Here is a 15,834-nt window from a genome sequence, read left to right on the forward strand (position 1 = left end):
GATCTTACTTCACCGGTGCAGAGGTGGAGGTACTGTTGTAGGATGTAGATGTGTCCATTCTATTTCACTATGGGGCGATTGAGATAGTCTTTATTTATTTATCTATTGCCATTTGCAGTGTTCGTGTAGTGCTTTTTTAATTTTAGGACATCACAATGCCTCGTAGAATCATGACTATAAATGTGAAACGTATTCTAATTATTTAAATCCGAGGGTGTAGAATGGATGTGAACCGATCACCAATGATTTCCCACAAATTTAGCCCTATAGAACATGGGTGCACTCAAATCTGACCGATTTACAACTGTTATTTAGCGTTATAGGCTAACTTTTCTGAATTTTTACTTTAAAAATTTCAAAAATTCCCTTAACTTCCCATGGAAAGTTTCCGGAGAGAGAGAAAGAGAGAGAGAGAGGGGGAAAGAGAGAGGGGGGGGGGGGGGGGTAGAGAAAGAAAAAAAAAGAGGGTGAGAGAGTGTTTTTTTGTTGTATGTCCAATGGTGTTCCATCAATTTTGTTAGGCTTTGTTGTTTGCCATGAGGGGTCTGATTCAGAATGCCACAGTGTCCTAACACTTCCGGAGAATTATAGTTTCTGCTGTCCTGTGGTTTCGGTTCTAGAACATCCATCTAGAACATGCTGTTACCTCTGGGTCAATTAGGGCAGCATTCAGAGTGTGTTTATGACTCAGCACTCCCCATCAAGCATATCAAATGCTGAAACCTCCATATTGCCCCTCTATCAAGAGAAGGCTCCAGCCATTGTTATTGCTGATACATGGCTGCATTTCATTGACTTGTTAGTAACATTTAACATTCATTGACTTTTTATATACATTTATTCCACACCTTGACTATAAAATTGAATCTGTCTGTCTGTCTGTCTGTCTGTCTGTCTGTCTGTCTGTCTGTCTGTCTGTCTGTCTGTCTGTCTGTCTGTATGTATGTTTCAGGCCTAGTGCAGCTGGAGGCCAACATGCCTTCCTCTTTTCTGGAGCCTCGTATCAAAGCCCCAAAACCCAAAGTGAACAAGGGCTTCATCAAGCGTGCTGACCGGCGGGAGATGGAGTTGATGAAGACCTATGAGGTACACCCTTCACCCTTCACCCTTCACCTCAGCCTATTTCACCCGTTATCTGTACAAGCAAAAGGCTTCTTAAGCTGACAGCATGTCTATTTGGACAGATAGACAGAGACAGACAGACACACATGGTTTCAACAATGCTCTCAGTTCAGAGTCCCAGTTTAAATGAAGTGTCATTCAGTACCATACACTTGATTAAGGATAAATTGTTAAAATGTACCGAGCCCACTACTGAAATCGATGCCTTTGCTAAGGCGGAGTGGCCGTGACAGGAATTAATCATACCAGTCCCAGCTGTTCAGCCTTCACTCAAGTGAGCTTGTAGTGTGAAGGAGGTTATTGTCAGACTCGACCCAGAAGCAGCACTAGCGGCAGTGAGAGGAGGCGTGAGGGTGGTTTCTAATGCGAGAGTGAAAGTAGGCCAGAAAGTAGGCCATCACGCTGTCCTTCAAGCAAGGCTTGTCTCAGGGAAATTTGAAAGAGAAAGACAGACAAAAACAAAAATGTTTTTTCGTCCTTTGCTGACTTCATGATACACTAGAAAGAAATGTGGGCTCAACGATAGCAGCCCATAAAATAAAATAAAAAAAGTTCCCTCTCTGTTCCCCGTCTCTGCTTTTATTATGATTGTATGCCGTTTTATGTCACCCTCTCTCTCTCCCCTCTCTCTTTCTCTCTCCTTCTCCTTCTCTCTCTCCCTCTCTCTTTCTCTTTCCTTTTCTCTCTCTCTCTCTCTCTCTTACTCAGGCTCTGAAGGAGGAGAAGGAGCGTGTGGAGGAGAAGAAGACTCTGCGTTTCCTCTATAAGACGGAGCGACCTGAGCCCCGACCCGACAGCCCTGTGGTGGAGGCCCCACCTGAGGTACAGGACCGGCCATGACCAGCCAATCACATCCTCTCTCAGAGAACTCTCAGCCAATCACATCCTCTCTCAGAGAACTCTCAGCCAATCACATCTTCTCTCAGAGAACGCTCAGCCAATCACATCCTCTCTCAGAGACCTCTCAGCCAATCACATCTTTTCTCAGAGAACTCTCAGCCAATCACATCATCTTTCAGAGAACTCTCAAAGTGGTCATTAGGCCACAGCATTAACTATACACACACACATACACACACACACACACACACACACACACACACACACACACACACACCAACACACACACACACACATACACATACACACACACACACACACTTAAGTAATTAATGTGTGTGTGTCTGCACGTGTATAATCCCTGTAGGGAGATGAAGAGAAGGAGCTGGCAGTCATCTTCTTGCAGAAGTTACTTCGAGGCCGGTCCATTCAGAACCAGGTGTGATCCCACTCTCCGCCCGAACAGGCAGCCCTTTTCACTTCAGACAGCTGTCTGTCACACTGCAGAACATGCAGAACACGTACAACACGTACAACATGCAGAACACGCTCCATGGACTCATGTAATGAAATAGATCATTCAGCTGTCACTGAGATATTTTGCTGTCACCCTATTTATGTTCTGTCATGCAGGGGCAACCTAAATGCATGCTGGTGTTTTTAAACATGCATCGTTTATGACTAAGCAATTAAAGACAGGTGTAGAGGTCATGGCTTACTGTTAATATAAATGACAGGTGCAAATGTAAGACTGGAGAACAATGCTTTGGGGGATATAAAGTTTAATCTGGCTGTCGTTCTGTCTCACACATAAACTGTGTGTGGTGTGTGTATGTGTGTGTGTGTGTGTGTGTGTGTGTGTTTGGTGTGTGTGTGTGTGTGTGTGTGTGTGTGTGTGTGTGTGTGTGGTGTGTCTGTGTGGTGAATTTGTTTGTGGTGTGTGTGTGTGTGTGTGTGTGTGTGTGTGTGTGTACCACAGATGTTTGAGGGGAAGGAGAAGCGCCTTGAGCTCATCCAAGAGTTGCGCACCACTCACGCACTCCAGCGAGAGGAACAGGAGCTGCTCAAGGATGAGAAGCAGCTCACACACACGCTGCAGACACAGAGGGAGGTCCACTGCAACAAGGTACATACAGATACACACACACACACACACACACCGTACAGACTCACATACACACGCACCATACACACCTCATAAGCACATACAAGTGTATAAATACTCCAGCTTTCCCTTTCTATCTACACTTTACACATGATGTTGATTGATATAGACCGATACATATGCTATCTCAGAAAAAGAATTGAGGTGACTCATACTGCAGAGACGAATGGAGATTCACTAGTGACATGAGATTACCCAGCAGGGAGAAAGAGAGAGAGATAGCAGAAAGGATACGAAACGGAGAGAGGAAGACAGCGAGGCAGATGCCTTTTACTGCACTTGCTGATGATCCTGGTGATTGGCCCAGAAAGCAGTCAGTCAGTCACCAAGCTCAGACTTGCCTCATCATTACTTTCAGTTTAACTGGGTCAGACTTGCCTCATCATTACTTTAAGTGACTCTGGGTCAGACTTGCCTCATCATTACTTTCAGTTTAACTGGCTCAGATTTGCCTCATCATTACTTCAAGTGACTCTGGGTCAGATTTGCCTCATCATTACTTCAAGTGACTCTGGGTCAGAATTGCCTCATCATTACTTCAAGTGACTCTGGGTCAGACTTGCCTCATCATTACTTCAAGTGACTCTGGGTCAGACTTGCCTCATCATTACTTCAAGTGACTCTGGGTCAGACTTGCCTCATCATTACTTCAAGTGCCTCTGGGTCAGACTTGCCTCATCATTACTTCAAGTGCCTCTGGGTCAGACTTGCCTCATCATTACTTCAAGTGACTCTGGGTCAGACTTGCCTCATCATTACATTAAGCAACTCTGGGTTTGACACGTACAGTTGGCCCCTGGAGGATGAATTTCAGCTACACCATACAAAGAGTCTTTTCTACTAATGCAGCGTTGCTGCTGATGTCACATTCTGTAATTGGTGTGAAGGGGACTTGTTGGCCTCATCACGGGAGGACAGTGGCCTCCTGTAGTTTTCTTTAAGGCCTGTGGTCTACCACCATAGATGTATACTGTATACGTCTATGGTTCCCACACCTCTCATGGCAAGCCCCCCTCTGGCAGTAAGCAACACCCTAGTGCCTGACTGAGACGCTCATATAGCCTACAGCCTGTTCTAAATTTCAGTTTTTATCAAACAAAGCAGCAAACACAAATATTTTATCAGGTAAACATTTACTATTTTATTTTACTTGATCAGAGCTCTTGTTTAAAATGGTAATATACTTTGTTATGATGGCCTTGACCAAATGCTTCAACAGGCTCCTATACTGTAAGAGCACTGCCATACTTAATTTGACCAGTAGTTGGGGGTTTTAGGGTTCTTGCTGTAACACCCCGATGGACCCAGCCCACTGCCTTAACTGCTAAATGTAATCTCCTCTGTACAGCCAGATCTTGGTTTGTAATATTTTTTTTTAGACCTGGGAAAGACAATGGCATTAATTATTGTACATTACTATCTAAATGAGTGTGTGTAAGAGGACTAACTCCCTTAGTGGCATGATTCAATTCAAGCCTCCTACCAACAACCAGTTAGCAGAGTATACGTGTTCAAATTTACATAGACACTAAGGCATACGCGCTTTATTAGTGTATTATTATGATGATGATGATGATGATGATGATGATGATTATCATTATCATTATCATTATCATTCATTTATATTGATGAGAGTTGTAAGGGTAGAGCATAGTGAAACCAAACACCACTGTCAGATAAACAGGCTGCATTGACAGGACTGACCTGTGGTCTTTGTTTACTGCATATATAAAGGAGAGGTGCTTTTAGAGATCTCTTGCCATAAATGCGGGTGTGTTCTCATGAGAAAGCATGGTCTCTCCCTTGGTGCGCGCCATTGTCAAGAATAGACCTGGTTCCTGATGAAAAACCATCATATTGACTGAGTCTCTGTGGTATTAGGAAGCTACCATCACTTTAAGGTCATTCCTTTAACAAGAACATCAATAGATTAGATGTGCGATGACGCAGAACAGGGGCATCACTCAATAGATTTTGCAGTAGACTTTACAAATCTGAGCTGTGGGTGTCAGTGCATTTTAAATTTCTCACTAAGAATACGTGGAGTGGGGATCTTCTGACCACAGCGGCGCTCTAGTGTGTGTTGCTAGCTTGAAACGGGCGCCTTATGGGTGAAAAATACTATTCATCATTACTTACTGTTACTGCTGCTTACATTTATCAATATTCAGTACTCAACAAATAGTAGAAATAAACGTGTGTCAGCACATCATCTGTCTAATTAGTTCTTTGGTTTGAGGCATAGTTTATAAATGCAATGATGGTTTTGATATTTAGAACTGTTATTATTATTTTTCACAGTTTTTCTAATGTTTTGTAAGTATTTATGAATACTATAATTAATTTCTACTAATTGTTTAAGATAACAATTAGGACACTGCTACCCCAACTACCAAAACAATATATAAACATTTTAGAAATGTATTTAACCTTTGACCTTGCCTGTCTTTGTCCCCCAGCTTTCCCTGATGGAGGGCTACGAGGCAGGAGTGTCGGGGGCGGCGCTGGTAGACATGCTGGACTTCCTGTCCAAGGAGCTGGTGCGCCTGCAGGAGGAGCGGCGCCTCCACGCCCTCACACTGCTGGCCGAGCGGAGGAGACGCATGCGCGAGGCCGAGGAGAGCGGCCGCAGGCAGGTGGAGGAGAGGAGGCGCAGGGAGGAGGACCACATCTTCAAACAGGTTGGCAGATGTGGCTGGGGGGGGGGGTTCTGTGTGTGTGTGTGTGTGTGTGTGTGTGTGTGTGTGTGTGTGTGTGTGTGTGCAGGGGCGGAGATCCTATTTCATTGCAGGGGGGGACAATACATGGGAACATTTCAGAGAGTAATTCCGGGGGGGGGACATGACAAAAATTGCTGTCACGAGAGCTAGCATAACTTAGCTGCTAAATACTGAATTCTCTAATAACAGTGACAAACAGAAATTCGACGTCAGTTTTAAATTCTCTAAACGGCAATACATGTCCTAACAACCAACATCTACTCACAGACAAATAATGATGAAAGTTCAAACGCATACCAAGGCTCTTCAAGGAGGAATTCAGCTGCATGCAAATTAACGTCTTCTGTAGTGCCCTTCGCAGCAGTGACTGGAGTCCATGAGCCGTCCATTGAGTTAAAACTAATAAAATCAGATCAAGTTCCAGTGATAATCTCCAAGAAGTCCGGTGGTATGCAACGAGGTGGTCCAACCAATATATATAGCACTTGTTGTCTCAAAACATCTCACTTATGGTGAGGTAAACTCACTTTCATGAATCCAGCCTACTGATTTTTGCTTAGCCTCCTACCTTGATTTAATTCTTTTTATTCAGACTTTACATAACTTTCATGACCAAAAATATAAATTGGCCAGCGATTTAATTCGTTTTTTTGTTCATAAATCAATGTAGGATGGTTGCAAAGCCTCATGGGAAATGCCTTTATCCAGTGATAGTAGGGAAATGACTGACCGGCTGTCAGAGAGAGAGAGCAGGTGAAGCGGACCTGATGGAAACAATGAATGTAGACATATTCTCGATTTTTTTAAATTCTTTTATTTGTTTAATTTTCGAGATTGTAGAATCAATAGCACACTCACACAAGATAATACTTGGTAATTATATTGTGGAAACAAGAGTATATTCTGTCATATCAGTTACATGACCATTCCTATCTATGTGAACAACAGTATTAGTTATATTCTATTACTACTTTTATAACACTATTACTACGTAAACAGCAAACAAATAAGATCAGGAAAACGACAATATAAAATAACCAATGCGTGCGTGATGAAGCCAGCATCCACCCATATAAAATTAGTAGCTCAGTCAGCTTGCTAGCATTCGTGCTTTCTAGGCAGATAATACTTGGCAATTATATCGTGGAAACAAACTTAAATGCATGCTCACAGTAGTAAATGCAGATATGTACTTACATGTCAAGGACACGATCAATGCGTTCATCCCAATCCAACTCATCGAGGGAATCAATGCTGGCGCCGTCTGAATTATCATCTGCCCACTCAAGGCACTCGTCTTCTTCACTGTCTTCAAACATGAACTCCAAGGCCTGTTCTGTGGTGTACTTCTTCATTCTCACAATAATATAATACAGTCTTAAATAATATAAACTTTTGGACTATAATAACTTTGAGCTGAACTCGGATGAAACTAGCGCTACCGTCTTCGCGTCACTTGACTGTCAGCTGTCGAAAAAAACAGAGCAATGACCTGCGTCATTACGCACTGGCAATAAATCTTGTTTAGTCAGTTACGCATTATCCAATCAGACCTTTAAATTACCTAATGACAGGCAAAGGAGGTACCGTTTTAAACCTGAGAATAAGTACTATTGGATACAATAAGTGTCAATCAGTTTCTAGTAACTTGATAGGAGGAATCGCCATTTTCGTAAAACAATCAGAGATAAGAAAGACGGGTAGAGATGCGTAGTACAAATGTAAATGAATGAATAACAAGGAATGAAATACACTGTGGCGAAAAATAACAACACAGTTTCGTAGAGTTCATATATGGCTTTTATTATTAAGGTATTTTTCAGGAAAAAAACATTTGTCTTGGCCGCGAGCAGTAAAGGAAAATTCAAACACGTTGCTAAAAGAGGTGGGGGGAGGTCCGTGTAACGCCAGCGTCTCATGCTGAATCAAGGGGTTAAGCGTAGAATACCACGCCAGCGACCCGGGTTCGCATCCCAACTCTGGTGACCTGACAATGTAAAAATTAATTTTTTTTTTTTTCAATTTTGTTGGGGGGGGGACAACGTTATGCGAGGGGGAGATCCCGTCCCCCCCGGGATCTCCGCCCCTGTGTGTGTGTGGCTTATGTTGTAAATGTACTGTCAGAAGCAGCGTCGGAAATACACGAGGGCAAAGGGCAAAAAATGCCCCAATAATTTTCTGTAATAATAATTTAATGAATTTGTCAAAAACATCGTAGCCTATATGACCCGGTCCAGTTGCAATAAAATGTTTTAATTTTCGCCTTAACTGATTGTTGCATGAAGAACCGAACGTTCTAGCAAAAAATATTTGGAGCGCTTCTTAACCAGACCTGTGAATGCGAGAGTGAGGAGAAATGAGGACCAGCAAACACAGACTGTCACAGTCTCAGGTTCTGATAAAATTCATACACCCAGCCACCGTTGAAAAATGAAAGCAAGGCATGTCGGGCTTGTGGACAACGAGTTGCCCAAGTAGTTGTCAATCCAGCACAGGCAAATTCTTCTGCTGACTTCATCAAGAGGAGCTAAAACATACTGAACTACATAGCCTGTCGTCACCAGGCTCGAAGCAACAAGCCATCGCCTATGGTGAATGATAACTAGTAATAATAATTTTAGAAATGATTAAGTTCGGTTTAGCTAGTTTAATGTTAGTTAGCTAACGTTAGATAGATCTGATCTGCGTTAGCTAAAAAGGCTTGCTTGCAAGCTAGCTGACTAGTCCCATCTGTATTTCCTGTAGGCCTACTATGGGAGGTACAACATGATTAAAGGTAACACAAAAATCCATAAATATAATACATTATTATTATAAAAAAGAAAGAAAAAACGATTGTTAATAGTTGTTTAAAAGAATGTAATAATAGCAATAAATAACCACAAAGAAATAAGACATTTTGATTTGTAGACTACTGCCTAATAGTCTTCTCATTGCCATTTGATGACAATTGCTCATATACTGTAAGCCTAAATAAGTGTGTTTATTATTTTGAACAAAGGTTAAGTGTTATTTCACAAGTTTCTAAAAGTGCCCCCAATTTTTTGTTAAATGCCCCTGAATTTCAGTAAGTGGGGGCAAAAATTGCCCCACAAAAATTATGTAAATTTCCCACCCTGGTCAGAAGGTCTCAGGGTACCTAAAAACTCCGGAAGCAGTTTATACTGTCTACTTCTCCCTTTTGTTCTTTCTTCCTTTCTTTCACTCTATCTTTCTTTCACTCTTTCCTTTTATTATATCATTTCTTTACTGGTGTCCTTGTCTAACATTGCTCTGTTGAATGGTGAGGTGCTGGTAATTCCTTTGAACAACTAAACACAGGAAGTGGAAGGAAGTTACTGAGCGAATGACAGTTACATTATTTGTGGTGTGTATTTTAAAGGCATTGAGTCAGCAGTGAATAAACAGATGGGCCAGACTGAATTATGAGGTGGAGGGAAGAAACACCAACACAAATGCACACACACACACGCACACACACACACACACACACACACACACACACACACACACACACACACACACACACACACACGCACACACACACTCCCATGCACACACACAAACAAACACACAAAGCCACACAAACAAATCAAATACCAATGTAATGTCACATCACAAAGATGGTAAGAAATCATAGCGGTGAACGCATTCCAAATGCACCTCTTAAAACATTGCTACAATCATTTCCCCCAGGTTTAGGTTCACACAATATTTGTTCAGGGGATAACTTGCCAATAAGACGTTTCCAAACCTGAGACTGTTTGCTTTCTATCGCGGGTGTGAGGTATGTGCGGGCTCCACACCCCCAGCATGTCATACTGTCTCCTCAATTTATTTTGTATTAAATATTTAATATGAAAATAATTAACCTTTGAAGAAATAACCTGTAGAAAGGATATTGGTGTGTGTTTATTTATGTGCCTAAGCCTACAAGAGCCATAAAAAAATGACAAATGCAATACAATAAAAAGATACTGCAGCTTTAGGAGTCTGATGGCTTGATCTGAAGGTTTAGGCTCAAATATCTGCTGTGTCCTTTAAGTAATGAAGCAGAATAATACACACAATCCTTAAAACAACTGGATCAGAGACCTGAAGGTACAAACAGAGACAGACACACAAGTTATAGCGCCAAAAGTAGGTTTTGATTTCAGTTCTCACCTTCAACTGTAACAGTAACAAGACCATACTATACATCAACGGCACTGGAGAGATACAAATTGGATATGATTATATCATATATTAGACATGATGTTTCATAAATCTGAGTAAGTGTATGAATTTGCCAGTCATCCAGACCACCCTTAACTGACTCTAATCTCAAACGGAGCTGGTTGCTCAGGATTTCTCTGGTATTTCAGATGACTGTGCCTAGTGCCTGATAAAAACAGTAACTCATTGATATCCACACACCCACAAGCATTATGTACATCATCAATCTACACTCTCTAAAGAGGCAAGCCTGGGGGGGCCTGCCTTACTTCTGTCACCAGATTCCTTTTAAGTTCCTTACAAGTCCTGTTAAGTTCCGCACCTGTGTTGTGTGTGACCTCTGTGTGACCTCTGTGTGACCTGGCCAGGTAGTGAAGGTGCATCAGGACACGGTGGACCTGTACCTGGAGGACATCATCCTGGGCACCGTGGAGCGGACGGCCGATGCTCAGGCACGAGGGGAGATCCAGAGGCAGGCAGAGGAGGTCAACAACGTCGCCTACGTGGTGGAAGAGACGTAAGCCCCGTACACAGCTCACGCACCCAACACCAACACTCCGCACTCACACCTTACACACACGACCAATACTCCACTCACACACCCAACACCAACGCTCCGCAATCACACCTCACACAGCCAACCAATACTGCACACACACACACCCAACACCAACGCTCCGCACACAGACCTCACACACACAACCAATACTCCACACACACCCAACACCAACCTTCCGCACTCACACCTCACGCAGCCAACCAATACTGCACACACACACACACCCAACACAAACGCTCCGCACTCACACCTCACACAGCCAACCAATACTGCACAAACACACACCCAGCACCAACGCTCCCCACTCACACCTCACACAGCCAACCAATACTGCACACACATATACACACACACCCAACACCAACGCTCCCTGTACACACACACACACCCCCAACACCAGCACTCAACACAAACACACCTCACATACCCAACACCATGCTCTTTGTTCTCGCTTCATATTTCACTCACTTCACTCTGCAAAACATTGCACTCTCAAATGCAATTCAAGCCATTTTGAAGTCAAAAATGTAGGTTTGTGCAGCTCCTGAGGGAAGAACTAACATAGAGTAGATAGTTAAAACTACAAGCTCTAACCAGGCCATTCCCCTGCTTCCTGCACTAGAGATGTCGATTAACTGTACACACACTGTTGACACACAGCAAGAGGCTCATAAGCTCATCGGCCAAAAGTATGCAGATCAAATATTTAAATCTTTCTTACATTTAATTTCCATTTTGTCATTTAGCAGACTTACGAGGATGTATACACATTTTACATTTTACACTGATGGCACACTGCTCATCAGGAGCAATTAAGGGTTCCATTTCTTGCTCAAGGACGCTTCGACAGTGAGGAATCGAACTAGCAAACTTCTGATTACTAAACGACTTCTTTGCTATTGTGCCCTGAGTCACACTGAACTCCATCCCACACATTAAAGCCCCTTGGTTCATCAAAAGCAGTGCACTGTTTTTTAAAAGACTGTCCACCGGGGCAGTTTGGAGTGCTTTCTGTCTACTCTACTGCATTGGTCGACCTGACAGGTGAAAAAGTAGACTGTTTCAAGAGAAGCGATTATCTACTCCAGCAACACGATGTCCAGTTTTATAGGAAAGCCTATCAGTTTAGCAGACCCTGGTCAAATTCCTATTTTAATTATCATTCTCAACACGTGGAACATTGGCGAATTGATCGGATGCTGATTAATTAAACATACCATTTGTAGCATTTTGTGTAAATGTCACACTTGTTTAAATGCCTTAATGAAGCTTGTGATGCACAGATTTCAACAGCAACTCATTCATATCTCGACAGATAGAGATGGTGACACCACAGAATATTCCAGAATGTCAGAATGTGAGACGTAATTACAATACATCATACGCCCATATTACTGATAGCTAAGTGAATTTTGTGCACTACCAATTTACCACTACATTAAGCATAATCTTGGTACAAGGCATACAGAAAAAATAACAGGGTAGAGCAGGATACAGAGAGACTGGAGAAAAATACAGAGAGATAAAGCCAGAGAGAGTGAGAGAATGTTAAATGAAAAGGGGGAAATAATAAAATAACTACATAAAGAAAGAAAGAAGGGTTTTTGAATGAGTCAGAGACAGAGAGCAGCAAAAAGACAGAAAGAAAGACACCTAGTTCATGCATCGTGCGTGAGTCACCATTGCCCTTTACCATGCTGCCGTAACACCTGCAGGGGTCTGCACTTACACAGAAGGCGCTGGAACTCAATACAATGAAATCCTCTTCGACCCACAGCCTTATTAAACTGGCCAATCAATGGAACCTGACACGTGCAGATTATAATGGTTAAGAGAAAAAAGTCCATTGTGTCCCATTAGTAGCTGCAGGCAACGTGGCCTAATTATGACCATTTACGATAATTCACTTGCGTCTTTGGCAGGTCTTAAGAGTAGGCTACTTCACCCGCCACAATTTCCCTGGCAGTCATTTGCTGACTGACATCCATTAGATTGTGGTCCTTTTGAGTTTGCATCTCAAATGAAGGAAGGAAGTTGGCCATTCCATATAAGCATCGTATCCAGTGTATTTTATTTAATGTAGATACTGACGTAATTGAATGATTAGAGGTCACATTGGCATTACCTATCTGGTATTTTTACAAACAGGTGCCTCACTTTTAGGATCTTTCCTGTCCTGAATCCTCACAGCTTAGACGATTCTGTTGAACATGATTTTTAATGGATGTACGGACTATGAAGTTGGAATATTCCTTAATGTAATAATAAATAGGTGATGATCTGAAGTCAGTCATTCATATGACATTTTACAAATGATGCCAGAAACTATGACGTTAATGATATAATAGCATAGTCCAGTCAATACTACTGTCTTTTGTCAGGTGATCAATTTGTGAGTGGCAGTTATGTATCGAGGTCAAGGAAAAACTCACACAATTAACAAATCTTTACAGGCAGCTACTTACACATAACAGGCTGTTGCTTTTGTTGGTTGGTTTCCATTTGGCTACATTATTCATCAGCATCCATGTCCATTAGGCAGAACAGATAATGACACAGCAGACTAGAAGCACTCTACACAGGCACCATGCTGTTGCTTCCTCCTTAATATGGATCTCTGGGCCAAACTCCACACTAATGTACATCACTGGTGAACATCCTCAGACAAATATAACTGAGAGAGCAAATACATCAGCATAAGAACTAAATGAAAGGTCAGCCTTTTAAAACACCCTTAATGAAATGCCTTGAATTCGCTGAAGCTTAGAATCACTCAGCGATTGTACAATTTAATTACGTTAGACCTCCACACCAGTCCTGTGCTCTTATACTGTACAGTTTGGATGTAACATCAGAAGGCTTTCAGGGAGAGTTGCACCGGTTACTGAAATAAACTGAAATGGGCCCTGTTGAATAGATGGTATTTGACCACTTAATGGCCAGGTTTGCCAGTGTGATCCCAGTGGTGTCTGCTGTGTGCGTCCTTGTGGAGGTCTAATCCTGCGTGTCTCTGTGGCCTGTGTTCTGGCAGACGCGGTGCTTTGCAGTCCGAGGAGATCGTCGCTGAGCTGGTCTACAGCTTCCTTCTGCCCGAGATCCAGAAGGTGTACGTCAGAGACAGAGGTGAGCTGGGGAGGGGGTTGCTAGTGGCTCATGTCACACAACAAAGTGTTCTATTATCTACACTTAAAGGAGTTCTTTGTGTCTGGAATAGAACTTAATTTTGTAATTATTCTGAGAACATTCTGTACACATTACCTTGCACTAGTTACAGTGCATGAAAAGAGGTAGGTTCTACTTCTTTTTATTCTTTGTACCTTTTTCTGCGATTAACTCAGCTCAAACCTCTTAATGCAGAAACTTCAAACGTTTTTGCGTAGATTTTGTAAAGGACACTTATTTTTTAAATTTTCTGAACTTTGCACTTATTCAAATATTAAAGAAACACAAAGCCATTCACACTGACGATGGAGGCTACCACGCAAGGTGCAAAGCTGCACATTGCAAACGATAATATGGCATTATGGTAGTGGTTGCTAGGATGTTGCTAGGTTAACTGGTGTGGTTGCTGCTGTGCTGTTTTGAACAGTATCATATTTTGGTCACTGTATTATCATTAAGTACTGTGACACCGGCTTGGTTACCTAATTCAGTGGACACCTGAATATGCTTCGGTGGGAGAGCCACACCTGATCTGGAGGGTGTTTCTCCAATATCGACAGTAGCCTTGATGAACCACAGTCGTATATCACACTGTTGGTTGGTCAAGAGCAGTAGTTCCATCCACCCACCAGAAAAAACACCAAATCACTAAACCACGGTTGTTACCACGGAGATTCATGGTTAGACGACAGGTGTGTGCGTGTACCAGACAAGCTCCCCACGCATCAGCTGTCGCCTCCTGTTTCTAACCTGAGCCTGCACATCTGATATCCGGAGAGCGTTAAGCTCTCTCCCTATCCATCTCCCTCTCTCTCTCTTTCCCTGTCCCTCTCTCTGTCCCTTCTGTCTCCCAACTGCTACTCTATCTTTGCATCCTTTCCTGTAGAATTAATTTGGTATAATTGGTATAGCATGGTTGCACACATAGATCAGACCAACATAAACAACTGAAACAAGCACAATATGTTTAACGGTCTTTATCTACCTTTTTCCCTCCCTTGTCCAACCATTCCCCCCCCCCCCCCCCCCCCCCCCCCCCCCCCCCCCCACCACACACACACACACACATTCACCCTTTGCCCTCATAACCTTTCACTGTCTATCTACCTCTCTCTCCCTCCCTACCTCTCTCTTCTTCCCTACCTCTCACACTATTCTTACTCTCCGTATCTATCTCGCTCTATCCCCCCTCTTTCTCTCCCCTTATCCATCTCCCTTTATCCTTTCTCTCTCCCCTTATCTATCTCCCTCTTCCCAGTGAGGCAGAGTCAGCGGCGGCACCTCCAGGCGGCCCACTCCATCATCTGCAGCGGTACAGAGGGCTCGGCTGCCCCACAGAGGCCCCTGAGACCCCTCTCCCCCTCGGACCGCGCCTCCCGGCAGCTCCTGCAGGACATGGTTGGCCAGGTGGACCAGGCTGTTCTCAGCTCCTCTGTCGCCCTAACCACCACCCCGTCCACCGCAGGATCAGCAGACGTCTCACATGATCCATCAGCCAGCGTGTTAGAGGAAGGACCTTCTGACGAATCCTGAGGAGACTGCTGGTGATGTGGGACAGCAGGAAGCAGAGGGCCAGGAACGATGTTGATCTCCTGGTGGCTAAACATCGAATTCTTTAAGAGTGACATTAAAAATTACATGAACGTGTTCTTTTGTGAAAGAAAACAATCGGATGTTGACACATTAAATCACGGTAGTTTTTGACATGCGGGAGGTAGTAATCAGTGGTGACATTAAAATGGTCTAACTGTTTAATGTCTGGTTAATTTGGTTAATTTGCACTGCTGAATCATCATAACTCCACAGGTCCTACAGGGCCAGACCTACTTAGCGGAGTTCACCTAGGGAAAATAGTGGTGAAATGTGGCTTGAATATGTTCTAAAGCAATTAAAGAGCTGGGATTTTGATGTATAGTATCTGAACTATTCCAATGGTTCATGAAGGCAGAACTCCTCCCACAAGTGAACACTTGAGGATGTGGGATGCACACACTGAGGGTCAGATGTACTATGTTAGCACCCGTTTTAGGTGTAATTTCGTTGCAACAGGT

General features: G+C 43.0%; 1 protein-coding gene across 1 annotated transcript in view; it reads left to right on the forward strand.

The window, feature by feature from the left end:
• Positions 1 to 15,316, forward strand: part of cfap91 (cilia and flagella associated protein 91) — a gene marked incomplete at both ends in the record, with an annotated part of 30,247 nt that extends 14,931 nt beyond the window's left edge. The window contains 8 exons of the mRNA XM_080838489.1: positions 953 to 1,086; positions 1,831 to 1,944; positions 2,330 to 2,401; positions 2,942 to 3,088; positions 5,587 to 5,808; positions 10,431 to 10,579; positions 13,653 to 13,744; positions 15,042 to 15,316. Of these exons, the coding sequence (XP_080694615.1) occupies positions 953 to 1,086; positions 1,831 to 1,944; positions 2,330 to 2,401; positions 2,942 to 3,088; positions 5,587 to 5,808; positions 10,431 to 10,579; positions 13,653 to 13,744; positions 15,042 to 15,316 (1,205 nt within the window). The remainder of the gene's footprint in view (positions 1 to 952; positions 1,087 to 1,830; positions 1,945 to 2,329; positions 2,402 to 2,941; positions 3,089 to 5,586; positions 5,809 to 10,430; positions 10,580 to 13,652; positions 13,745 to 15,041) is intronic.
• Positions 15,317 to 15,834: the final 518 nt, after the last annotated feature.

The sequence above is a fragment of the Sprattus sprattus genome, assembly GCF_963457725.1.
Source record: "Sprattus sprattus genome assembly, chromosome: 5".
NCBI lineage: Eukaryota > Metazoa > Chordata > Actinopteri > Clupeiformes > Clupeidae > Sprattus > Sprattus sprattus.